The sequence below is a fragment of the Schistocerca gregaria genome, chromosome 7, assembly GCF_023897955.1.
Source record: "Schistocerca gregaria isolate iqSchGreg1 chromosome 7, iqSchGreg1.2, whole genome shotgun sequence".
Classification (NCBI taxonomy): domain Eukaryota; kingdom Metazoa; phylum Arthropoda; class Insecta; order Orthoptera; family Acrididae; genus Schistocerca; species Schistocerca gregaria.
The window spans coordinates 538,683,670-538,711,269 of NC_064926.1; the positions used below are offsets into that span (position 1 = coordinate 538,683,670).

Genomic DNA, 27,600 nt, shown 5'->3' on the forward strand with positions numbered 1-27,600 from the left:
GAAACAGGAACATCATCAGTACGAACAGTACTGTTGATTTGCTGCCAAGTCGCGTTTAATAGTGCTACCACCAACACCACAGCGTATGTCTGCACACGCTTTAAAACGCATTGAATTCGATGGTCACGTTTTAGTTCGGATAGAAACAGTGATGTAGAGACATGTTACTAAAAAGGCTTCGTGGAGGCTTCAGAGTGGCAAATTACGCCAGTAGATATCGGTACGTTGCTCGGTGACATGCTAAAGCAAGCTTATGATTTCTGCTGTCTTAGGAGTCCGTCATTGCTAAGCGAACGGACTTCGGCTTGAACTGTCTTCAAGGCCTTAAGGCGAACGATATCGTGTCTGACATGCGACGCACGCAGAGGGAGTGCGGCAATACGGTATTGTGACATCAAGGACTCAGTGTTCGTCGGGTGTGAGGTCTCACATCGTAGACCGTGGCTGTAGAGCAGCGGTGGCCGCGCAGTCCCTACACTGCGACGGCCAACTTCTGAGCGTCTGAACGTCTTCCTGGAAGTCGCTAGGCGGATCGTCACGCACGTCACGAGCTGCTTCGAAGCCACTCCTATCTCAGGAAAGTGTAAGTGGACTGTTTCCAATCCTGCGGCTTATGCGTTTCGTGAGAGCAGTCCCAGATAAAGTGCTTCTCGGAATACCCAAACACTTCCGTAACGCAGCAGATATTGATTGCGTCTGGCAGTCCGGTTCACCACACACGTCACCGCCTGACAGTGTGTACGAATGAGTACTGAAAATCTGTGCCTTCATTGTGCTCTGACACTCCGAACACGCCAACTGTGAGGCGAACCCCGGAGTCCCGTGTGTAAGATGTGACGCCATAACAGCGTGAGTCTCTTACGCGTATGTACCAGTCCGCCCTAATCGAGTCATGGCATGTGACGATTGTAAAACATGGAAGTGAAGTCCCAGAGAGGTGGCGCTCAAATCGAAACGTGTACTGCAGTGAGCATTTCTGAAAGGCGAGAAATAAATGGTGAAATAATTTTAGCCGGCCGCCGTGGCAGAGCGGTTCTAGGAGCTTCAGTCCGGAGCCGTGCGACTGCTACAGTCGCAGGTTCGAATCCTGCCTCGGGCATGGATGTGTGTGATGCTGCAGAGTGAAGGTCACATTGTGGAAGCGTCCCCTAGGCTGTGGCTAAGCCATGTCTCCGAAATATCCTTTCTTTCAGGAATAAAGAGCCAAAAACTTACGTAAACGTCAAGAATCGTGAATCTTAATGTGAACATCCATCAAAAGATAAAACTGTCGGTTCAAAGCATGTTGCGGAGCTATTTATACGAATAAATAAGGTTATCGATAATGGCTGGTTGCTGTCTACATCTTCGAAAGAATCAACCTGTGTGCGTTGCCTCAGATATTTCTCTTAATGCTGTCTCTCCTTTTGCCGAAGCTAGGTGGCTCCCTACGTTAGTAAAATAATAACCAACACCCAGGAAGGGGACCGTGAGATAAATACTCGTACAATGGGCACATACCATTTCTTTGTTTTTAATCGTAATGTGTAACAGAGGGATGTTAATCGTAAACTTTAACTTCAGTCGCTTCATCTGTGGTCCAAAGTAGACATGTTTCGTAAAATAATTACAGCCTTAGAACTAGTACACCCATTCCTATTATTTGTGGATTTTAAACGTTGGTTTTAAGTGAATATTTTATAATTAGTGAACGTAATTAAGATAAACAGGCGAAGTTAACGATAGGAAGTGTCATTAGCTTAGCATAAATATCACCAGAGGACGATAACTCCGTCAAATCATTCGCATATTGGACGTACCACGGGCGATGACGTAGGGAATGTTGTGGGTGTGCCTCGTGAGTGTTTACATCACCGACGACGAGCGGCGTTGGGAAATCGGCTATACGGTAAACCGGATTTAGGAGCCCATGTAAACGTGACACACACACACACACACACACACACACACACACACACACACACAGGACGAGCATTTGGCATCCGAATGGAAATCGAAGCCGACTCAAAAACTTTGGCCGAGCTACGGCAACTGGTTGAGGAGGGGGCAGGGCGGAAGTGTGGGTGGGGTGGGGGGAGGGGGGGTGGTAGAAGCGAGGACGAGGTGTGGCGGCACCGGCGTCTCCAGGGCGACGCTGGCCGCCGCTCGATTGAAGATGGCGCGGAGCGGCGCTTCGTTTGGGGGAGGGCGCCTTGGGACCGCGGCTGCGACTGCCTCCACCGCACAGGCTGCGTTCACGCTTCAGCCATCCTTATATACTACTGGCCATTACAATGGCTACACCACGAAGATGACGTGCTACAGACGGGAAATTTAACGGAAAGGAAAAAGATGCTGTGAATGCAAATGATTAGCTTTTCAGAGCAATCACACAAGGTTGGCGCCGGTGGCGACACCTACAACGCGCTGACATGAGGAAAGTTTCCAACCGATTTCTCATACACAAACAGCAGTTGACCGGCGCTGCCTGGTGAAACGTTGTTGTTCTGCCTCGTGAAACGAGGAGAAATACGTACCATCACGTTTCCGACTTTGATAAAGGTCGGATTGTAGCCTATCGCGATTGCGGTTTATCGTATCGCGACGTTGCTGCTCGCGTGTGGTCGAGATCCAATGACTGTTCGCAGAATATGGAATCTGTGCTCAGGAGGGTAATGCGGAATGCCGTGTTGGATCCAGACGGCCTCGTATCAATAGCAGAGATGACAGGCATCTTAACCGCATGGCTGCAGCGTCTCGATCTCTGAGTCAACAGATGGGGACGTTTGCAAGACAACAACCATCTGCGCGAACAGTTCGACGACGTTTGCAGCAGCATGGACTATGAGGTCGGAGACCGTAGCTGCGGTTACCCTTGACGCTGCATCACAGACAGGAGCGTCTGCGATGGTGTACTCAACGACGAGCCTGTGTGCGCGAATGGCAGAACGTTATCTTTTCGGATGAATCCGGGTTGTGTTTACAGCATCATGATGGTCGCATCCGTGTTTGGCGACATCGCGGTGAACGCACATTGGAAGCGTGTATTCGTCATCGCCATACTGGCGTATCACCCGGCGTGATGCTATGGGGTGCCATTGGTTACACGTCTCGGTCACCTCTTGTTCGCATTGACGGCACTTTGAACAGTGGACGTTACATTTCAGATGTTTTACGACCCATGGCTCTACCCTTCATTCGATCCCTGCGAAACCCTACATTTCAGCAGGATAATGCACGACCGCATCTTGCAAGTACTGTACGGGCCTTTCTGTATACAATAAATGTTCGACTGCTGCCCTGGACAGCACATTCTCCAGATCTCTCACCAATTGAAAACGTCTGGTCAATGGTGGCCGAGCAACTGGCTCGTCACAATACCCCAGTCACTACTCTTGATGAACTGTCGTATCGTGTTGAAGCTGCATGGGCAGCTGTGCCTGTACACGCCATCCAAGCTCTGTTTGACTCAATGCCCAGGCGTATCAAGGCCGTTATTACGGCCAGAGATGGTTGTTCTGGGTACTGATTTTTCGTGATCTATGCACCCAAATTGCGCGAAAATGTAATCACATGTCAGTTCTAGTATTTTTGTCCAATGAATACCCGTTTGTCGTCTGCATTTCTTCTTGGTGTAGCAAATTTAATGGCCAGTAGTATATATATATATAAGGTAAACGTTAATAACAGACTGCAGGGACGGGACTGGAAATGGAGGAGAAAAGGCACTATGAACAAGTGTCCGGAAATTCACCGCTCCCATGGTAGATGGCGCTGACGAGTGAGAGTTCCTCTGACCACGTGCCGTATGTTCCTTGTGTGTGGCAGGCAGTGTGGTTGACGCAGCGTGCTGTAAGAAGCAGAATGGCCCAGTATTCCTGCCGGGAAGAAGCTGAGATAGTGTTTGTGTAGGGCCAAGCATGTGGAAACGGTCGGGAGGCATCACAGCTATACCAAAACAAGAACCCTCACCGACACCAACCTCATCACACAACATTTCAAGCCCTTTTGGGGCGTTTGTGTGATCATTCAGGCACATTAACGTGTGAACGTGCAGGGAGGCAGGGGACTGTGCGTACACCAGATTTGGAAAAACGACAAGCTGCCTGTGGAACCTGGTCTTCCAGATCTGGTGTATGTCTCTCCCCACTCGAAGAATCACTCATGTCGTTCGATTTCCGCTGGATCTGGTCGAAGCTGGAACCCTAGACGAAAGAAACTGCTCCAGAAGTTTCGCTGCCCCGCAGGACTGATACACCGGTGGCTCTTCAACTACCCATCCACCCATCGCCGCCCTCACGCCAGAGACGGTGTCCGACGCCCTTCTGCCCGCGACACGGCGTCTGTAGCTGCGCCGACGCCCGCGTACAAGCGCCGCCCACAACCGCCGCAGCCAGCAAAGCACACAGGCCTCCCCCCCCCCCTCCCCCCCCCCTACCCCCAGCCATTTGAAGCTGCCTTTGTTAAGCCGCTGGCCCCGGGCGGATCTAATTAAGCGTTGACGGATAAAACGTCCGGAAAAGCATAAACGTTCTGAAACAGCGGCCAAAGTTTTGCCCCGAGGCTAGCCGAAATAAAGTTGAAAGCGCCACGCCAGATTGCCAGCAGTGGAGCGCGCTCGTGTTGGCTCAGTTCCCACTGAGATTCGTGCGGCGAAGACCGCGAAATCGAACCCTGCAAAGATACGCCAATGTTTAGACAGCTCGCAGAACTGCACCATTTTGAAGAAGGGTGCCGTTGCCAGACGACGAGTACAGTGCTCTTGGGGAATTTGCAGAGGCTATGCAGTCAATGTTAAATAAGCCAAGTTTATGTACCTTCTTCTCTGCTATCAATAAAGATAACGATCTAACATTTTTACAGATAATTTATTCATGCTGAAGCAGATTTAAGAGATAGGATACAAAAGAACCAGAGAGAAACTTTTTGAATTATTCCATTTTTCATCTTGAATATTTTTGTACTTCTAAGCCCTTAAATTCATACCTACTCAAATCACTACCATTATTGTGCTTCAGTAGACATAGTGTGTTATAATAAAAAAGGTCACGAAGTTTCTCTAGCTATCATAAGTAGTTTTTGGTATATAGGTAGATAAAATACAAAAAAAAACATTATGAGAAAAACGAGTTTTAAGTTTAAAATGCCAGAAACTCTCACTAATTGAATGCGCGCTGTGCATCTGCAAGTCTCGACTTCTCTCACAGTTTCAACCACTTTACAGTACGACAGCGTGGGAAGATGTTAATATGACTAGAACTCTTATTCTCCTCATGTTTTCATCATTAAATGCTAATACAACACAAGTAACTCCCAGTTGCATTGTATTTAACCCTACAAACACATTTTTGCATAGTCGGGTTCAAATGGCTCTGAGCACTATGGGACTTAACGTCTATGGTCATCAGTCCCCTAGAACTTAGAACTACTTAAACCTAACTAACCTAAGGACAGCACACAACACCCAGCCATCACGAGGCAGAGAAAATCCCTGACCCCGCCGGCAATCGAACCCGGGAACCCGGGCGTGGGAAGCGAAAACGCTACCGCACGACCACGAGATGCGGGCATAGTCGGGTCCAGACAATATTATAGAAAAACTTATTTGGATTTTGAGTCCGCCCATGTAGGCGCTTTCGTATGACGTCTCAATGAGCTAGATTCCTATAAATTCGCTTGATGCTTCCCATAACAGCTTCAAGAATAAAGTACTTGTATTCAAAGCACACTCATGAAACGTCATCCTTCCAGAATTTATAACACGATTCAGGTCCAAGTGGGCAAAATTAATGTATCGGTTTTTCGTTTGAGCGTCTGTGGAAATTTCTGAGAGCCATTCCATAAAACTGCTGAAGCTGATCTATTGTTTTATCAATCAGCGACCCTTAGTGACTTTCCACCTGACATAAAGATGGTGCGAAAGTTTGTTTTAATTTTTCTGAGGCGTGTTCCCAACCTGATTTGTACATCTCCAATGCCACGAGTTTCTTTATGTCCACATTTTCATATGGATTTCATTTAGCTACACACCTATAAGCTTCAGAATCGCGTATAGAGCGAAGCACGTCCGAAATTAGGTAGTTTCAGGCATGCGCAAGGAATACGATAAAATTAAAAATAAAGCACTTTTCAGTGTCACAAGAAGATAATTTATATACCATTTTGTGCAGGAAGGAGTGAAGAACATTGTAAGACTTGTTTTGTAAAATGTCAAAAATGTTTATTTTTTAGCCTGCAAACTCCCCTTACGAATTGCGAAGCCACTTGACTGTTTTGCTCCCACATCGAGTGACCGCTTATAGCATGTACTGCTAGTGTTGACAATGCGTTCTTTCACATATAGTGTTTCTCACTGCTTTTCATGATTGTTTCCGCTAGTAAATATCTTCTATCCCGTTTAGGAGACTCCTCTCTTGTAACTTTCATCTCCCGTATATAGATATGCTTTTGTCACGTCTTATCGCTCAGAAAAGTTTATAACAAACAAGGGCACCGTGTAGGTCACTTGGCTCGTTTTATTACGTTAACCAGTTTCTGCCTTTTTACTAGTCATAATGATATCCTATATCTAACTACTAAATAATTGGGCAAATAGAAAAGACTAAAAAAATTTAATTTCTTAGAGAGATTTTAATCGAAAGTAGTTTGAAAAAAGCATACTGTAGAAGAAAGGATACACTGGATGGCAATAGGATATGGCGTACCGGTAACTAAGATCTTCACAATGAAAAACACCTATCTGCCAGCGTTATAATTTATATAATTCAGAAATGCTAGAAAGGCGAATCATTAGAAAAATATTAGGCCATGGAAAATTATGGAAGCATAAAAATTAAGAAGTGACGATGAAATTTATCGAAGCAAACAAAATACTTTAGAAATAATGGGAAAAAGAAGACGCTGTTTTTAACATTTATGTCGAATGCAAGACCGTAAATTAATCAAAAAGATGTCAAATATTTGTCTGATTGAAAGTCAACCAGAAGTTAGATCCACGAAGTAAAAGGGGATGTAGAAAAAAATGCAGTGTAAATTCTGAAGAAACAAGTGACAGAATTGTTTAGGGAAAAAGTATTGAATACTGATGGATTGCAAGCTAGAAGAGTCAAAACACTGGTCTGAAGCAGTGAGAAGGCAGGAAGAAAAAAACATAGTGAACAGATTAAAGCGTACCGGAAGAAAGAAAAAGAACAACGAATAAGGAACTGAAATTGGCACGTGGTCTTCATTTAGCCCATCCGAGAAAAAATCCTAATGAAATAAAAATAACGCTAGAAATTACAAAAAAAGAATTTGTGTTCAAAAGTGAGATTATGACACAATCATTCTATGGGAAAGAACTCAAGGTGGACTCGGGACTTGAGTAAATGAGAAAGAAAGGTACTGAATTGTAATGGGGTAAAGGGGGCGTAGAAAAGCAATGGCTGACGTTGTTGTATTGTAAATAGATCGTTATTTGTCTTTTCAAGATAGACCTCTGACTCTGTTCTCTGATACAACGGGAGAGAGCGTTCTAACGTTGGGTTTCTGCTATTGCAAAGGACGAAGAACAGGCATCCTTGTAACTGAACGGGGAGGAAACAGATTTTGCTCTGACGAGAACCAGAATTCCTGCAGCGTCATTCAGACAAAAGCGTTAAGGATGTAGAGCGATGTGAGACATCTACGTTGACAACAGACCCAAGGACACAGACAGTATGGAAGTCGCCGTACTGGTCTGCACGAAGCTGGAATAGTTGTGGGTAATATGGTAAAATATGAGCCAAGTTAAGATTGTGACAGATATATTACAGGCACTGACTCCAGCTTTCCTGGGAAAGATCTTGCAGAATAACATCACTCTAAAACTTTGTTTCTCAGACCCAAAGGGAATACCTTTTTAAATATATATAGGAGGTGGAGAGATATTTGCAAATAGTAGCAGCGTGTTCCGTCCATGTTAGATTTTCATTAGCTATCACCTCTAATATAGGTTGCAATGTTCGTTGGGAGCGATCTGACACTAGTGAATAGAAAAATATTCTGCATCCAAGATCGTTTGATATTTTATTTCACAATAACCGGTTTCGACAGAATCTTGCTGCCATCGTAGGGTCTGCAATGTACCAACAGTATTGCTATTACAACGAGGATTTACCACTGTGTATAGACTCGCATATCAGTGATAAGAAGTAGATAATGATAATTTTACATACTTTCAGAAAATTATCATTAACATGCATACATGCTACCAGGACAATGAAAACACTTCCCACTCATAGGAAGCGACACGGCGTTGGCCTGCGAAAGGAATATCAGTTCATTATTCTCCTGTGTATTTCTGTAAGAATGTCAAGCATCGATATGTGCCCACATACGCCACCTGTTGACCATTCATGTAACGGCTCCCTCTGCCGTAGGCTGTTTGCCCGCTCAGTTTCACCTGTGCTGTTCTTGGATGGCTCTGAGCACTATGGGACTTAACATCTATGGTCATCAGTCCCCTAGAACTTAGAACTACTTAAACCTAACTAACCTAAGGACAGCACACAACACCCAGTCATCACGAGGCAGAGAAAATCCCTGACCCCGCCGGGAATCGAACCCGGGAACCCGGGCGTGGGAAGCGAGAACGCTACCGCACGACCATGAGTTGTGGACTGCTGTACACGCTATTTGCCCACTCCTGAGAAGACAGTTGATGCAACTGATTTTAGGCCTATATTTTTTATGTATTTCACCAGCTAACGCGTTGTCGTTTCCTATGAGTGGAAAGTGTTTTCATTGTCTTGATGGCATGTATGCTTGTTAATAAGAATTTTCCGAAGGTATATAAATTAATCCTTATATACTTATTATCCGTGCTGTATTGTTTTATACACAGCGATAAAGCCTCTTTGTTATGGCTTCGGTATTAGTACATTGTATATCCAGTGATGACAGCAAGGTTCCGACGAAACCGGTTATTGTGAAATAAAATAAAAATATCAAGTGATGTTGTCTGCAGAAGATTCTCCTATATTATTTCCAAATTTATCTCTGAGGGAGACAAACTTGTGTTTGCCCCGTAAGGACGGTAGCGGTTCCCGAAATTGTGAGCTAATGAGCCTTGAATGATAAATCTCTGAACAATACCCACCAAGGTTGTATAATTGCGAAAAAATAAAGAGCTTAAGAAGATAACTCCACAAAATCCGTCACGTACTGAATGTAGATGGGTAGAACATCTCTCCAAGTTTTAACTCATACTACAGGTGCTGAGTATGGGCTCCATTTGCGACGCGAGAAACGTCAGTGGGTGATATCAATTCGTTGAAATCTTCGTCACTAATTATCCAGGAAGGCCTGACAGTTTTGTATATGTGTTCATTGGATTGCCTATTTGCAGTTGCAAAACTAATTCGATGCAACATGTTCTGACAAGGCTGTCCCAGAGTAAAACTACGCCACGGCGCGAACCACGCATCGCAACGTGGAGACGTGCTCTATCCAATGATACGTTGTATTATTCTGTATGTATTGTAGTTTTCACGCAGTTTTCTTCTGAAACCCTCGACGTATTTACAGATAATTCTGAGTGTGTCGAAATCGCGTACTGACAACTCTGCGGGAACATCCAAACTCGAGATGCGGGCTATGCGACACTACAGGGGCAGGTGACGACGATAAGCTGACGTGGGCAGTGAGCGGCAGGCGGGGCTGAGGAGCCACGGCCGCTTCCACATGGCAGAGGCGCCCTGTCCCTGCGATGGCGCAAGGTAGCCGCGCTCGCAGTTTGCATGGCGTGTAGGTCATCAGAGACCGAGGGCTGACTCAGGTGAACAAAGATGTGGAATAATAATAGGCGCCTCTTCGTTAGTCGTTTATAGATTCGTCAGAAGTGATTTAGTGAAACCAGAGGAACATCATTTTACGACAGCAGGACTTGGATCTGAGGCCCGCTGCAGACTGATTGGAAGTCATTTACTTACTGAAAACAGATTGACAGTTCCTGGTTTCACAAAACTCATTACATTACAGCTAGAAGTAACAATACTAATAAGAATCAGTCTACCATCTGTAACTTCCTATTGTATACACACGCTTTCTTCACTCGGATGACTCCAACGTTTCTATACTTTTACGATGGTATTACACCGACAATTACAAAAAATTGGTACGCAATTTTCCCAGTCACAGCTCGGAGTGGACTGAAGAATCACTGACAGACAGAACGAAGTCGGTTAGCTTGGACGGTGATTCATCCACGTAGACATGGACGCACTTTTGGGTGTACTGCAGAGAAGTGTGTCCCGTGTGCTATTGTTTATGTTGTTATTAAAAGCTTAAGGGGTAGTTTTAGCTGCGGTCCAGCTTTTTAGCATTGTACGTCGTTATCCACGGGTAGATGTTACCCAATACATACACTCTAAGAGAAAAAGAAGAAGCAACACGAAGGAATTTTCGAATGCGACAGCAGCGCGGTTCCGGAGTAAAGCGCCTACAACCGCTCGGCCACAAAAAGGTAATAGGAGTAATCCACTAAATTACAGCCTCATATCATTAGGGTTGATAGGCATCAGGATTTTGGAACGTATATTGTGTTCGAAGATTATGAATTACATCGAAGAGAACGGTCTATTGAGACACAGTCATCACCGATTTAGAAAATATGTTTCTTGTGAAATACAGCCAGTTCTTTACTCACATCAGGTGTTAAATGCTATTGACAAACTATTTAAAATTAATTTCGTTTTTCTAGCTTTCTAGAATGCTTTTGTCACTGGAAAACACAAGCGGCTTGTGAAACTTCCTGGCAGATCAAAACTGTGTGCCGGACCGAGACTCGAACTCGTGACCTTTGCCTTTCGCGGGCGTGCTCTACCATCTGAGCTACCCAAGCACGACTCACGCCCCGTCCTCACAGCTTTATTTCCGCCAGTACCTCGTCTCCTACCTTCCAAACTTTACAGTAGCTCTTCTGCGAATCATGCAGAAGCGGCTTGTACTGAAATCGTGTGCTTATGGAATATCGTCTGTTATGTAACTGGATTCGTGATTTCCTGTCAGAGAGGTCACGGGTCGTAGTAATTGACTGAAAGTCATCGAGTAAGACGGATGCGATTTCTGGCGTTCCCCAAAGTAGTGTTGTAGGGTGTCTCTTGTTCCTTATCTGTGTAAACAATTTAGGAGACAATATGAGCAGCCGTCTTAGGTTGATTGCAGATGAAGCTATCATTTATCGACTAGAAAACTCATGAGAAGATTAAAACAAATTGCAAAACGATTTAGAAAAGATATCTGTATGGTGTGAAAATCGGCACTCGACATAAATAACGAAAAGTGTGAGGTCATCCACATGAGTGCTAAAAGGAATCCGTTAAATTTCGGTTACACGATAAATCAGTCAAATCCATAGGCCGTAAACTCAAATAAATACTTAGGAATTACAATCACGAACAACTTAAATTGAAAGGGACACACAGAAAATGTTGTGGGGAAGGCTAACCAAAGACTGCGTTTTATTGGCAGGACAGTTAGAAAATGTAATAGATCTACTAAAGAGACTGCCTGCACTACGCTTGTCCGTTCTCTTTTAGAATACTGCTGCGCGGTGTGGGATCCTTACCAGGTAGGACTGACGGAGTACATCGAAAAAGTTCAAAGAAGGGCAGTACGATTTGTATTATCGCGAAATAGGAGAGAGAGTGTCACTTGGGGTGGACATCATTATAAAAAAGGCGTTTTTCGTTGTGGCAGAATCTTCTCACGAAATTTCAGTCGCCAATTTTCTGCCCGAATGTCTGCCCCCGGTAGCTGAGTGGTCAGCGCGGCAGACTGTCAATCCAAAGGGCCCGGGTTCGATTCCCGGCTGGGTCGGAGATTTTGTCCGCTCAGGGACTGGGTGTTGTGTTGTCCTAATCATCATCATTTCATCCCCATCGACGCGCAAGTCGCCGAAGTGGCGTCAAATCGAAAGACTTGCACCAGGCGAACGGTCTACCCGACGGGAGGCCCTCGTCACACGACATTTCATTTCATTTTTTCCCCCGAATGAGAAAATATTTTGCTGACGCCGGCCTACATAGTGAGAAACGATCATCATAGTAAAGTAAGGGAAATGAGAGCTCACACGGAAAGCTATAGGCGTTCGTTTTTTCAGCGCGGTGTAAAGGATTGGAATAATAGAGAATTGTTGTGAAGGTGGTTTGATGAACCCTCTGACAGGCACTTAAATATGATTTGCAGACTATACATGTAGATGTAGGTGAGGATACTGAACGGGTAATTCAGAATGTAAAAGGAAATGAATATCTATGGGGGATTGGAATGCAGTTGTAGGGGAAGGATTAGAAAAAAGGTTTACTGGACAATAAGGGCTTGGTGTAGGAATGAGATAGGAGAAAGCCTAATTGAGTTCTACAACAAATTTCAGCTAGTAATAGCGAATACTCCGTTCAAGAATCACGAGAGAAGGAGATATATTTGGAAAAGGCCGGGAGATACGGGAAGACTTCAATTAGATTACACCAGGCAGAGATTCCAAAATCAGATACTGGATTGTAAGACTTACCCAGGAGTAGATACAGACTCAGATCACAATTTAGTTGTGATGAAGAGCAAACTAAAGTATAAGAGACTAGTTAGGAAATATCATAGCGCAAAGAAGTAGGATACGGAAGTACTAAAGTATGAAGAAGAACACTTGGCTACAGCTACAGATATTGCGATAAGGAATAGCTAAGTTGGCAGTTCCGTTGAAGAGGAAATGACATCTCTAAATAGCGCAGCCACGGAAGTTGATAAGAAAAACACTGGTACTATGAAGGTAACTGTGAAGAAACCATGGATAACAGAAGAACTGCTGCAGTTGATCGATGAAAGAAGGAAGTACAAAAATGTTCTGGGAAGTTCAGGAATAAAGAAATAAAAGTCGCTTAGGAATGAAGTAAATAGGAAGTGCAGGGAAGATAACGCGAAATGGCTGAATGAAAAATGTGAAGAAAGCGGAAAGGAAATCATTGTCGGGAGGAGTGACTCAGCATATAGGAAAGTGAGAGCATCCTTCGGTGAAATTAAAAGCAAGGGCGATAACAAGAATGCAATTGGAATTCTATTGTTAAATGCAGAGGAGAGAGCGGATAGGAGGAAAGAGTACATTGAAGGCCTCTATGAGGGGAAGACGTGTCCGATGACGTGATAGAAGAAGAAACAGGAGTCGATAGGGAAGAGATAGGAGATCCAGTATTAGAATCAGATTTTAAAAGAGCATTGGGGCCTTAAGAGCAAATACGGCAGAAGGGATAGATAACATTCCATTAGAATTTCTAAAATTACTAGGGGGAAAGGGAACAAAACAAGTGTTTACTTTGGTGTGTCGAATGTATAAGTCTGGCGACATACCATCTGACTTTCGAAAAACTATCATCCTCAAAATTCCGAAGGCTGCAAAAGCTGACAAGTTCGAGAATTATCGAACAATCAGCTTATCAGCTCACGCATTCAAGTTTCTGAAAAGAGAAATATACAGGAGAATGGAAAAGAAAATAGAGGATCCGTTAAATGACGAGCAGTTCGGCTTTAGTAAAGGTAAAGGCAGAGATAAGGTTCTGAACGTTACAGTTGATAATGGAAGCAAGACTAAAGACGAATCAAGACACCTGCAGAAAGCGTTCAAATGGTGCAAGTTGTAGGAAAGTAGGGGTAAGCTAAAGGGAGAGACGGGTAATATGTAATACGTACGAGAGCCAAGAGGGAATAATAAGAGCGGAAGATCAAAAACGATGTGCTGGGATTAAAGCAATGATGGAAGTGAAAGAAAGGTTCAGGAGTGAAATTAAAATTCAAGGTGAACGGATATGTGAAAAGATTCGCTGATGACATTGCTAACCTCAGTGAAAGTGAAGAAGATTTACAAGATCTGCTGAACGGAATGGACAGTCCAATGAGTACGGAATATGGGTTTAGGGTAAATCGAAGAAAGACGAAAGTAATCAGAAGTAGCAGAAACGAGAACAGTGAGAAACTTAACATTAGGTTTCATGGTCACGAAGTGGATGAAGTTAAGGAATTCTACTATCCAGGCAGTTAAATAACCCGTGATGACGTCGTCCAGGATATCGAGCAGCATACATAGCACACGCCCGTTGAGCATTTTGATCACAATAGCCATACATCAACACGATATCGACCTTTTCCGCAATTGGTAAACGGTCCGTTTTAACACGGGTAATGTATCAGGAAGCAAATACCGTCCGCACTAGCGGAATGTTACGTGATACCACGTACATATAAGTTTGTGACTATTACTGCGCCATCTATCATAAAGCGAATTAAGTGGTCCAGCTAAAACATTCATATTTCTTTACCTACTACACGAATATGTAATAAAAATGGGGGTTTCTATTTTAAAAACCGCAGTTGATATCCGTTTGACCTATGGCAGCGCCATCTAGCGGGCCAACCATAGCACCATCTGGTTTCCCCCTTCAATCTAGACGATTTCGTTCTTTGTAATTTTTTCGTTTGACACTTATTTCGTGAAATATTTGGCCCCGTCACGATCAATGGACCACCCTGTATAAGAAAACAGTTTATTTCGAAATACTCATGTATCTTCAATTCACTTTTTTAAAAGCAATTACTCGAAATTCCTGCCTCCAACATCTCTACAATAGGGTTGTCCAAAAAATTATTGGCACACCCACTAGAAAATTCCTGGCACTTTGCGAATGACTAAATTAGCCTCCACCATCCGTGTGACCAGCTCTTGCCGGACGAACTTGCAGGCCCTAGTTGCTGATTTTATAACCATAGCTCTGAAGCAGTGTATTTCAGATCTACGGTTGTTTGGCAAATTTTGCTCGATCTGACGCCATCAATATCTGCTAGGCGGTTTCGTGTGCGCAAATGCCGTAATCGGTAATGCGGCGGTATGCCCTCCCCACCCCCTTCCTCCGTCATTACGAGTTATGGTTCCGGGTCACATTCCTATGAAGGCGTTTCGAGCCAGGTGTTCGCCTCAAATTATAACAGGCCTTAGAAGGCCCAACAGTACCAACCGACTGCCGTGTAATCCTCAGCTGACAGGCGTGACTGGATGCGGATATGGAGGGGAATGTGGTCAGCACACCGTTCTACTGGCCGTTGGCTGTTTTGGTGACTGGAGCCGCTACTTCTCAGTCAAATAGCTCCTCAGTTTGCCTCAAAAGGGCTGAGTGCGCCATAGTTGCCAACAGCGCTCGGTTGACTCAGACGGTGACCCGTCCAACTGATAGCCGGGCACGACACCACTCAACTTCGGTGATGTCACCACAGCGGTAATACCGTTTGCTGCAGATTCTAAAATCTTCTCTCTTCAAACTGTTACTGCACTTGCGAATGTCTGCCATTCCTTTTACTGCGTAGTTGCGTACGGTTGCAATAAGTACTTTAGCCGAGCACTGCACTGACCGAAGACGGTACATCAAGTACAGAAATTTTGAGAAATCAGCGATATCGGAACACACAGCCTTTCCAAAATGGACAAGTCTGAGAAAATGAAGGTCAATTCGCATGTGTCTACCTACTGGATTTCCATAGTAAAAGAAGCAGTAGAAAAGTACCGCGCAGTAACAGTTAAAACGGGAACAGACCTTATAATATCACTTGAGACGGGACGGCTTCAAAGAAATGCAACCAAAAGCCATAACTCTTAACAGGAGAGCGGCTGCTGAGGTTGAGGTTCGTCCCCCCCCCCCCCCCCCCCCCCCGCTTCACAATAGGAGAGAAGTGGGGATGGTTGCGTGGGAGTTGGGACATATCGCCGCATTACCGACTCCCCGCATTTGCGTATGCGAACCCGCCATGCAGATGACGCCACCGCGAACTGAAACTAGAATTCCTAGCAACGCCACACGACCTACCACGAGCCCAACTCCACAATACAGGAAGCAGACTTTGCTGCTGGCCCATAATTACACTACTGGCCATTAAAATTGCTACACCAAGAAGAAATGCAGATGATAAACGGGTATTCAGGGGACAAATATATTATACTAGAACCGACATGTGATTACATTTTCACGCAATTTGGGTGCACAGATCCTGAGAAATCAGTACCCACAACAGTCAACTCTGGCCGTATTAAACGCCTTGATACGCCTGGCCATTGAGTTAAACAGAGCTTGGATAGCGTGTACAGGTACAGCTGTCCATGCAGCTTCAACACGATACCACAGATCATCAAGAGTAGTGGCTGGCGTATTGTGACGAGCCAGTTGCTCGGCCACCATTCACCAGAAGTTTTCAGTTGGTGAGAGATCTGGAGTATGTGCTGGCCAGGTCAGCAGTCGAACGTTTTCTGTATCCAGAAAGACCCGTACAGGACCTGCAACATGCGGTCGTGCATTAACCTGCTGAAATGTAGGGTTTCGCAGGGATCGAATGAAGGGTAGAGCCACGGGGCTTAACACATCTGAAACGTAACGTCCACTGTTTGCCGTCAGTACGAAAAAGACGTGACCGAGAGGTGTAACCAATGGCACCCCATGCCATCACGCCGAGTGACACGCCAGTATGGCGATGACAAATATACGCTTCCAATGTGAGTTCACCGCGATGTCGCCAAACACGGATGGGACTATCAGGACGCTGTAAGCAGAACCTGGATTCATCCGAAAAAATGGCGTTTTGCCATTCGTGCACCCAGGTTCGTCGTTGAGTACACCATTGCAGGCGCTCCTGTTTGTGATGCAACGTCAAGGATAACCGCAGCCACGGTCTCCGAGGTGATAGTCCATGTTGCTGCAAACTTCGTCGAACTGTTCGTCCAGATGGTTGTTGTCTTGCAAAAGTCCCCATCTGTTGACTCAGGGATCGAGACGTGGCTGCACGATCCCTTACAGCCATGCGGATAAGATGCCTGTCATCTCGACTGCTAGTAATACGAGGCCGCTGGGATCCAGCATGGCGTTCCGTATTGCCCTCCTGAACCCACCGATTCCATATTCTGCTAACAGTCATTGGATCTCGAGTAGCATTGTTGCGATACGATAAACCGCAATCGCGATAGGCTACAATCCGACCTTTATCAAAGTCGGAAACGTGATGGTACGCATTTCTCCTCCTTACACGAGGCATCACAACAACGTTTCACCAGGCAACGCCGGTCAGCTGATGTTTGTGTATGAGAAATCAGTTGGAAACTTTCCTCATGTGAGCACGTTGAAGGTGTCGCCACCGGCGCCAACCTTGCGTGAATGCTCTGAAAAGGTAATCATTTGCATATCACATCATCTTCTTAGTGTCGGTTAAATTTCGCGTCTGTAACACGTCACCTTCGTGGTGCAGCAATTTTAATAGCCAGTAGTGTACGTCCTGTCGATAAAGGTGTTGTTAATCTTAGAAAGTTCGACTTCAGCTCCGATTTGACGCGGTCAGGGCACCGAGATTTTAGTATCCGATTCGTTTAGTTGCCCTTATGTAACCCACCTGCTGACAATAGATGGAGCATATGTGGGAGCATGCTGACGTGTGGGCGACGCGGCGGCGGCTGTTGCAGGTACTACGAGACGGGGTCTATCCGGCCGCGCGCCATCGGCGGCTCGAAGCCGCGGGTCGCCACGGCCGAGGTGGTCAGCAAGATCTCGCAGTACAAGCGCGAGTGCCCGTCCATCTTCGCCTGGGAGATCCGCGACCGGCTGCTGCAGGAGGGCGTCTGCTCCAACGACAACATCCCCAGCGTGAGTACCCGCGCACAGCGGCGCCGCTGCCTGACACCAGCTCACTGAATACTTCGATCCACTGTTCCTCTGCGGCTAGTTGAAAGACGTCAATGAAGTACGGTCGCCATATAAATGTTGCTCAACGATTCCTCTGGAAGAGCAATCTCTCACATTAATCGATATAGTGTAACACCCCACCCGTCACTTATCTGGTTTTGGTGTGTGTTCACCCCAGGTAATTGACTAACAGACCAACAGAGTGTGCAAAACTGCCGCAGTGTCGGATAACGCAAAGAAAGTAATAAGCCCCTGTGACTCCTGATTGAACTGCTGCGGCAGTTTTGACATTGATTGATTCAGAATTGATCCCTTTTAATGAAAAAGGGGTGCACATTGATCTTATATTCAGCTATTGAACACCAGATGCAAATGTTGAACATAAAATTAATTAAAAAAGTGACTTGGGAGTTCAATTACTTGATTGAAAATAGATACAGTCGGTTAACGTAGATTTATTTTAACTCACGACCTTCAATCATCACATTACATGACTCTCCTAACAGGCAGTGGTAATAAATTGCGTTTGCGTGGAGTAAAGCGCGATAAATCAAAAGTAATTCCTATCGACTGACCCAGGCCTAATGCGAAGTGCGAGAAGAATTCTACAAAAGACAGCCCATGAAACCCTCGTGCAAACTTTGCCGACGTGATCCAGCAAATTAATCAGTGGCCGGAGCGGACGCAATATCACCGAATTCAGCGTGGCGGGGCGGTGTCGTTGTGCGGACGTCGGCCGCCTTCTTGGTGCTGCAAGGTTGTGCTCGTCTTCTCACTCCTAGCTATCTTGCTCAGTAAATAGCTGAACCAAAACTTCCTATCTTCAAGCTCAATCGCTCCGTTTGCTATGTCCTAAACTGCAGAGATGCTCACTCTTTCTCAGGCAAGCTGAGTAAAGAATGCCACGTCCGCACTCTAGGCATGCTGGGAACGGAAGACCCCTACTGAGACGTCTGTCAGTCCGCTCTTCGCCTCGGTTTCCCCTCCAGCAAAATCACTTATGCCAATTGCAGCGCAGGTCGCGTTAATTATGCGTCGCTTCCCAGTGCCGACCAATGCCTGCTCTGGGAAGTGAACAAATTCCCACAACATTTCCCTTCCTCTCAACTTCTTCCATTTAGCTCCCCCTAGGCCACCCATCAAGGTTAGCGTCTGCACAAACACCAAGTTTTCCCGAATTCTGACTCCCAGGAGAGTACGTCAAATTCCTTGGTCCTACGTTCCCATCGGAGGCCGCGTAATTCATTCTGTCGCTCTTCACTTTATTTACTTCAGACTCTGCGGACCATGAATTCAGCGTGAAGTTTCTATAGTCACGAACACGCATATTTTGACCTCGGTTGACCGCTCCACCGTAGCTTTGCGCGGCTTTCTCGCATGTTTCACTGAAAAGGGGACGATGGACATTTATCAACGGGTGTACAAGTTCTCTGTCTGCTTCCCGGTACACCAGCATGGGGTCAACCACCCACTCACTGTCACTCATCTTAAGGTGGCTGGAGGCTGCACCCCGTTACCGCTTTCTCAGAGCTTGAGCCGCCCTAAGCTGCCTATTGTCGCTTCCCTTCGCCGCTCCCCCGGCGGCCACGGTCTGTTCTGAGTACTTCCCTGGGATAAACTAGCCTCCAGTAAATCGACGCATTTCCACAAAGTTTTCATGTCGTGTGAATTACTTTAAAACCATCACCCAACATTAATTATTTCAATACGTCCATACTATACCCTCTACAAGATGCATTGCGCCTTGTCAGTCATTTTTGTTCAGCCCTACTGTTCGCTCAATGTGACTTAGGTGATCTTTAATGACTTCATGTAAAGGGCGTAGTTCTCGCCATTTTACAATAGAAACGCACTGGTTCGATCCTGCTTGCTGGCTTGGACACCAATATGGTGATCGTTCATCGATTCCAAAGTTGCGAGAAAAGTTAAGGTACCAACAGAACATCAATTGTTTTGGCTGGTCATGCAAGGGAAGTTATAAGATAGGAATCCTAGCAAACTTATGTGCTTAATGACTTTCAACAAACAAACTATGCTGAGAAGGACGCACAGTATCCCATTGAACGTAGAGAAGTCATCTGTGATTTCATCCGGGTTCTACTACGCATAGAGCGTTTACTGCAGTGTGGGTTGCCGCGATGAGAGACTTGAAACGTGCACAGGCCCGGACTCAGAACCAGAGGCTTGTCCCTCAGGAATAAGGCCGCACAACGCGCCACGTTTCTTGGCAAGGTGGAGTTGAGTCACCTGACTTCATGTGTGGTGTCAACAGCGAAGTACAGAGGAATTGGTGTTAGGGTATGAGAGTGTTTTTCATTGTTACAGTGTAGTCTCCATACTTCACTTAAGAAAATGATAAATGCGGAAGGATATGAACACATCGAACACTACCCTGTGCAGCAGAGGAACATATCGAAGACGATGCAATGAATCCTGTTTGCAAAGCAGCATCCGTGAGACAATGCTTTGTGGACAATGACATTCCTGAAATTGGCTGGCCTGCGCAGGTTCCGCATCTGAAAATAGAACACATCTGGAATGAGTTAGAACGTAGACTTAGCTCTCGACTCAAGCGTCGAACATCTGTACTGTCGCTGGTTTCGGGTCTTGAGGATCAGTGAGCTGCCATTCCTACACATCTAGACACCTCACCACGTTTAGTCACACATCTCTGCATTTATGAATGCCATTTGCATAATGAATTCTTTGGCGGAATGTTGCACATTAGACAGGCTGCAGTTACAGAAGAGGGTCCGTCGGGAGTTGCCCCGTGACACAGTGCGGCCGTAACGTATTTGCGGCGCTTGGGGAAGCCGGCGTTCTCCATGATTTAGCGTCGGGCCCCGTGGGGTGGAGGGCATTACGCTGGGGACCGGGACGGGACCAGACGCAACGGAACGCAACAGCCGCGCCGCACTGTGCCGGGAAGAGAGGGAAGGGAAGGGAGCGGGCGGCGGCGGCGTTTAGGGCTCGTTTAGCGCCGCCAGTCGACCGTGGCGCCGCAGTTTCGCCGCGCCCGGCTCCGCTCTTGGCATAACACGGCCATTTTATTCCCCGCTGCAGCGGCGCACAGTGGAAAAGTTGAGGCTATCGCAATAAGACGCGAAGTCTGAGCACCAGAATCGGGAAATTCTGCGGCCTGTTTAAAAACCGTCTTTCTTGGCACCACACAGTATTTCATCTCATATCGATTGTTCTCTGTGGTATGCGAGCCAAGAGGGCATGGTGAGTATACACAAACTTTTATTTATTTATTTCAGTTTGTATTGGCCCCTATTTGTAGACTATGGCAAGTCTTACTTGACACAAAAGTAAAGCCACCATCTGCATCTACAGGGTGTACAGAAATGTGTGACCAAACTTTCAGAAAACACTCCGGACACTAGAGGAACAAAATGCCTTACATGGACACGAATCTGGACACGCTTTATTTCCGCAAAAGAGCTCATTTTCTACTTCTCTTCATAATCACATTATTCGTGGGAATAAGACAATATTGGAAGGGGGAAAAAGTTTAGGAATAAGGGAGAAATCACGAAGAATCCCACAAGGTTCACTTTTGGGTCCACTCTTATTACATGCTCTCGGCAATCCTCACGAAGTTGTGCAGTCACGTCATCAATAATGATCTTCTGTCAACGTTTGTGCTTGCCTTGTTGGTGACTGTGTATTAGGGCCTCAAGTTCTTTCAACCCGGCTCAACAGAGGAACTTGTCCAGTTTTCTTAGAGAACACTCAACCCATTCTGCTAGTAGCGAGTCAAAACCCATACTTCATGCACGATTGAGCTCCTCCTCATTTAAGTGTTAATGCTCGTTGGTTTCTAAATAACAGATTCCTTGGCAGATGGACGGGTAGAGGTGGACCATTATCTTGGTTTCGACGCTCTCCGAAACTAAATCCACTAGGCTTTAATTTGTGGGGGCCATTTGAAAGCTCTTGTGTACAGAACCCCAGTACAAGGTCTACAGAGTCTTCTTGCTCGTCTTGTTAAAGGCTCTGTAATAATGCTCAATTCTCCAGGGATATATCGTCGCATCAGGGATTCAATGCGACGGGGAATGATGCTCGTATTCAGACTACAGGAGGGCACTTTGAACATCACATTAGGAAAGTGTGTCGTACTGCGCTGATATGTTCTACTCCTTCGTGTATCCCGTGATTGTGCCGGAGTTGCAGAAACTAAGCTCTAAAATAGGAATAAAGCGTTTTCGGGCTCATGTCCGTATAACATGTTTTCTTCCTCTACGTGTGAAGAATGTTTCCCGGAAGTTTGCCCACAGATTTATGTTACACTCTGTATACTCTGCAAGCTATCTTATGGTGCATGGCGGAGGGTGTTTTTGTATCACTGCCGCTTCTCCCCCTTTTCCGTTCCAGTTGCGTTTGGGTACGGGCGAAAAATGAGTGTTGGTAAGATTCCGGGTGTGTTCAAATATCTCACGTTTTACCTTCATGGTCCTTTCGCTAGATATACGTAGGAGGAAGCAATGTACTGGAATGAGATTTTCACTCTGCAGTGGAGTGTGCGCTGATGAATCTTCGCGCGAGATTAAAACTGAGTGCCAGACTGAGATTCGAACTCGGGGCTTTGCGTTTCTCGGGTACGTGCTCTACCGGCTGACCTACCCAAGCACGCCTCACGACCCGTCCTCGCAGCTTTATTCAGAACTCGCTCGCGAAAGGGAAAAGTCCCGAGCTCGAGTCTCGGCTCGGCCACAGTTTTAATTAGATAGGAAGTTTCAGTGATATACTGATGGACCCTTTCAGGAGAGCGCGCTTTCGAAATTTAGAAGTCCAAAGTCCCACATTAATTTCTGCGGTTATTTAACACAATGTTGGTTGTCTGCTAGCACTGACATCTCCAAGCAAACGCCGCTGCTCCTTGTTGCTAACTGAAACCGTCGGCCACTGGGTTGCTCGTGGTGAGAGGTAATGCCTAAAATTTTGTAGTCTCGCCATACTCTTGATACTGCGGATATAGGATATCCGAAATGCTATGCCGCATGCGTCTAGCTCGAACTACCCTTCCGCATTCAGTCTGTGAAGTTCCGTCGTGCGGCCACAATCACATCTGAAAACCTTTCACGTCCGTCACGTGAGTTCAAATGACTGCTCCGCCAGTGCACTGACCTTCTATACCTTGTGCACGCGATACTACCGCCATCTGTATACGGGCATGTAGTTATCGCATGGCTTTTCTCACCTCAGTGTGTTGCTGTCACACCTACCAGAGGTTACGGTTTTGTGGAAAAAGTTCGGGACATAATACTCACTGCTCCCCCATTTCCACAAGACACATATCCTTTTGGAGTAACTGGGGTTTTTCACAACTCCAGCGTCTATGGTTCTGCAAGATCACGTACCCCGGTAAATGCAGCCGTGCTTCATAAGATAAATAGCATTTTAGCACCAAAGTCTCCATTGTGTGCAGTTGCAGTAAAGTCGCCGAGCAGCAGAGTCTGAACTCGCCAACCGGTGCACTGCCGTGTCACATGTATTTTCTCGAACTTGTTTCCAGAGTCAAGTTCACTCCTAATTCGTCTATTCTCTGACAAAACCGATTCTCCGGCTGCCGCACTGCCTAGTGACGAGCTGCTGAGTGTGTGGCGACCGGTACTTGCCTACCAGATTGTCTGCCACTCGGTAACACTACCGCACTTTAAATACTTTTCAGTCAGTAAATATATTAGCAATACTTTTCCACCGACGGCCGGGGAAAGATTAGCCAGGTGTTTTGTTAGGAGTGTGCCGCTTTATGATGCTGAAACATTAACATTGACAAGACGGGGTGAGAGGAGGTGAGAAGCATTTGAGATGCAGATGTGGATGGAAAGGATTTGTTGCGTACAGAGAGTTACTAATGAATAGCTGGTGGACGGACAGCGAGAGGGGGGTGGGAGGGGGGAGGACGGAGAAGCTTGCTGGCAATTAACTTAAAGAAAAAAAGGAAAACTTCGTTGGTTTACATATCGCGACAGGACTGTTTGATGCTGACTGCACTGGAATGATTAGTGCGTGAGAGAAAAATGAAAGGAAGAGAAAATACAAAGTGGTTGACGACATGAAAGAACGTGGAAGTTACGAGGACATAAGGAGAGCAGCAGGAGACATTAGGATATGGAGAGCTACCGAGTGAAGACCTTCGGTAGAGCACAATAATACATTGTCCGAATAAAATATCAAGCATCCAGAAGGGGAAGCGGAACGTAATTAAGACATGACGGGTTGAGAATTTATGTAATGTTATTTCAGTGATTACAAAATAGTCTAATTTACGTAGAACTTATCAGTATCACGTTGCACCCCCTCTGGCCCGGATGCAATCACTGCCTCGATTGCGCAGGGTGGCACAAAGCATCTGTGTCCTCTCCCGAGGCGAGTTGGCCCAGGACATCCCGGACAGGGCAGCGGGGCACACAGTTCACGTCCGAGTTGGCCCCCAAACAAATTCTGTCGGGGAGAAATCGGGAGGATTTTGTCGGCCACCGCCTCTGTGCCATTTGTGAACGACCACTGTCCTGTCGAAAAATGATACCATGATACTGCCGTATGAGAGGTAACGAACGAGCGTACAGGATGCCCGTGATGTACCGTTGTGCCGCAAGAGTGCCTTCCATTAGCGTCAGCCGTGATCTACAACTACATCGATACTCCGCCAGTCAGAGTGCTGTGCGTGGTGGAAATTATCCTGCCCCACTACCTGTCATTTCCTTTCCTGTTTCGCCCGAAAACAGAACGAGGGGAAAAACGACTGGCCCTAGGCCCGCGTAAGAGCCCTAATTTCTCGTATCTTCCCGGTCCTTAAGCGTTCTGTATGTTGGCGGGAATGGAATCGTTCGGCAGTCAGCTTCAAATGGCGGTTCCCTAAATTTTCTCAATAGTTGCAATGTTACTTATAATCCGTCTTGATTGCAAAATGTTTATTCATATGATCCGTTCCGGTTCCTCTAGAACCATCTTCAGATCTGATATTTCGGATACACACCCGTCCACAGACAGCAACCTTCACATGCTGCGTCTGTGGTCGGGTCTGTATCCGAAATATCAGATCTGAAGATGGTTTTAGAGGAACCGAAACCGATCATACGAATCAACATTTTGCAATCAAGACGGATAAAAAGTAATATTGTAAAACCACTGATTCTGGCTATCCCATCAAACATTATGTCAGTTTCGGACAATTTCTCAATAGCGTTTCCGGAAAAGATCGCCGCCGTCTCTCCAGAAATTCCCCTTTGAGTTCCCAAAGCATTTCCGTAACACTAACGTGTTGCTCGAACCTACCGGTAAGACATTGAGGCTGCAAACACTAATAAGCTTCGATTTAGGAACCCGCCAACAAGAACAACAAGGAACTGTGTACAAGAAGATTTCAGCATCACAAACGCATGGTCTGAAAAATGGAACGCATGGTAAAATCATAAGATGCCTTGCGTCACACAAAAGCCACCTGATTTTGACCTACCACGTAAAATGTGGTCCACTCTAAATAGGATTAGAACTCGTCATGGCAAATGTGCTTACTCCCTGTATAAATGGGGTAAAATACCATCCCCTCAGTGTGACTGCGGAGAAAATCAGATCATCAGCCACATTGTTGAAGAGTGTTCCAGAAGAGCCTATTATGGGAGCCCCGGCGACTTCCTGCTCGCAACTTCAGAGTCGATAGATTATATTAATACACTTGATGTTTATTTATAATCCGTAAACTTTGTTATATAAGTAATGTTGGTTTGCAATTATTAACGTTTCTTATATTAGTGATTTTTCTGTTTGTTTGTTCTGTGTCTGTATTGCCATACGATAAATAAATAATAACCGTAACGAATGTAACAGTCCGCTTCTGGATTGCTTATGTCTTCCTTCACTCCAACCTGTTACACTTACCAAACAGTCCACCGATACGCAAGAATAGGTCGCACTAACGTCGTATATGCGGTCTCCTTTACAGGTGAACCACTCTTTCTTAAAATTCTCCCAATAAACCGAAGTCGACCATTAGACTTCCCTACCACAGTTCTCACATGCTTGTTTCACCTCATATAGCTTTGCAACGTTACGCCCAGATGTTTAAACGACCACAAACAGCGTCACGTTCAAACTCATTCAAATCTTGACAATCTGCCATTGTAGCAACAATATCCGATATAACAACTGCGCTAGACACTTGTTTTCTTACTCTGCCTGTTTACACACCTCTGTATACGCACGGCTACGCCAGTTTCTCTGGCGCTGCAGTGTAATTTGTAGTAACGAGTGTACGTGAGGTACCTGAGACGGGTGGTGGCTGGCGAGTAGCGAGCAGGCGTAGGTAGCGGCAGGGCGGGCGCAGGCAGAATGCCGGAGCAGGCCGAGGCCGCGATACGGCGTCGCGTGGGGTGCGCGCGGCGGCGGCGGCGGCGGCGGCAGCGGCGCGACAAAGCGCTATGGATTTTTCCCCGGGGAGCCGGCGGCCAGGCCGGCAGGCACAAAGGACGCCCCGCCTCGGCTGCGCCCGGCGCCGGCGCTTCATCTGGCGAGTGGCGGCGCCAGTGGCAGGTAATAACCCGCTACCTGGCCACCGCCCCCTGACAAACTCAATCCATCGCCTAATGGGCCACCACTGCACGCCAGGGTACCCACATGTGCATCGGAACTCGCGGACCACGGAGGAGTGCGACACATTGTGGGCCTGTACTATACTACTGGCCATTAAAATTGCTACACCAAGAAGAAATGCAGATGATAAACGGGTATTCATTGGACAAATATATTATACTAGAAGTGGCATGTGATTACATTCACACGCAATTTGGGTGCATAGGTCCTGAGACATCAGTACCCAGAACAACCACCTCTGGCCGCAATAACGGCCCTGATACGCCTGGGCATTGAGCTTGGATGGCGTGTACAGATACAACTGCCCATGCAGCTTCAACACGATACCACAGTTCATCAAGAGTAGTCACTGGCGTATTGTGACGAGCCAGTTGCTCGGCCACCATTAACCAAACGCTTTCAGTTGGTGAGAGATCTGGAGAATGTGCTGTCCAGGGCAGCAGTCGAACATTTTCAGTATCCAGAAAGGCCCGTACAGGACCTGCAACATGTGGTCGTGCATTATCCTGTTGAAATTTAGGGTTTCGCAGGGATCGGATGAAGGGTAGAGCCACGGGTCGCAACACATCTGAAATGTAACGTCCACTGTTCAAAGTGCCGTCAATGCGAACAAGAGGTGACCGAGACGTGTAACCAATGGCACCCCATACCATCACGCCGGGTGATACGCCAGTATGGCGATGACGAATACACGCTTCCAATGCACGTTCACCGCGATGTCGCCAAACAGGGATGCGACCATAATGACGCTGTAAGCAGAACCTGGATTGAACCGAAAAAATGCACCCAGGTTCGTCGTTGAGTACACCATCGCAGGCGCTCCTGTCTGTGATGCAGCGTCAAGGGTAACCGCGGTCACTGTCTCCGAGCTGATAGTCCATGCTGCTGCAAACATCGTCGAACTGTTCGTGCAGATGGTTGTTGTCTTGCAAACGTCCCCATCTGTTGACACAGGGATCGAGTCGTGGCTGCACGATCCGTGACAGCCATGCGGACAAGATGCCTGTCATCTCGACTGCTAGTGATACGAGGCCGTTGGGATCCAGCACGGCCTTCCGTATTACTCTCCTGAACCCACCGATTCCATAACCTGCTAACTGTCATTCGATCTCAACCAACGGGAGCAGCAATGGCGCGATACGATAAACCGCAATCGCGATAGGCTACAATCCGACCTTTATCAAAGTCGGAAACGTGATGGTACGCATTTCTCCCCCTTACACGAGGCATCGTAACAACGTTTCACCTGGCAACGACGGTCAACTGCTGTTTGTGTATGAGAAATCGGTTGGAAGCTTTC

The 27,600-nt window shown here is 46.3% G+C and overlaps 1 protein-coding gene across 1 annotated transcript in view; it reads left to right on the forward strand.

Annotated features, from left to right (window-relative positions):
• Window positions 1-27,600, forward strand: part of LOC126281621 (paired box protein Pax-6-like) — a 411,130-nt gene that overhangs the window by 194,456 nt on the left and 189,074 nt on the right. Inside the window, exon 6 of the mRNA XM_049980743.1 lies at window positions 17,480-17,660. Within this exon, the coding sequence (XP_049836700.1) occupies window positions 17,480-17,660 (181 nt within the window). The remainder of the gene's footprint in view (window positions 1-17,479; window positions 17,661-27,600) is intronic.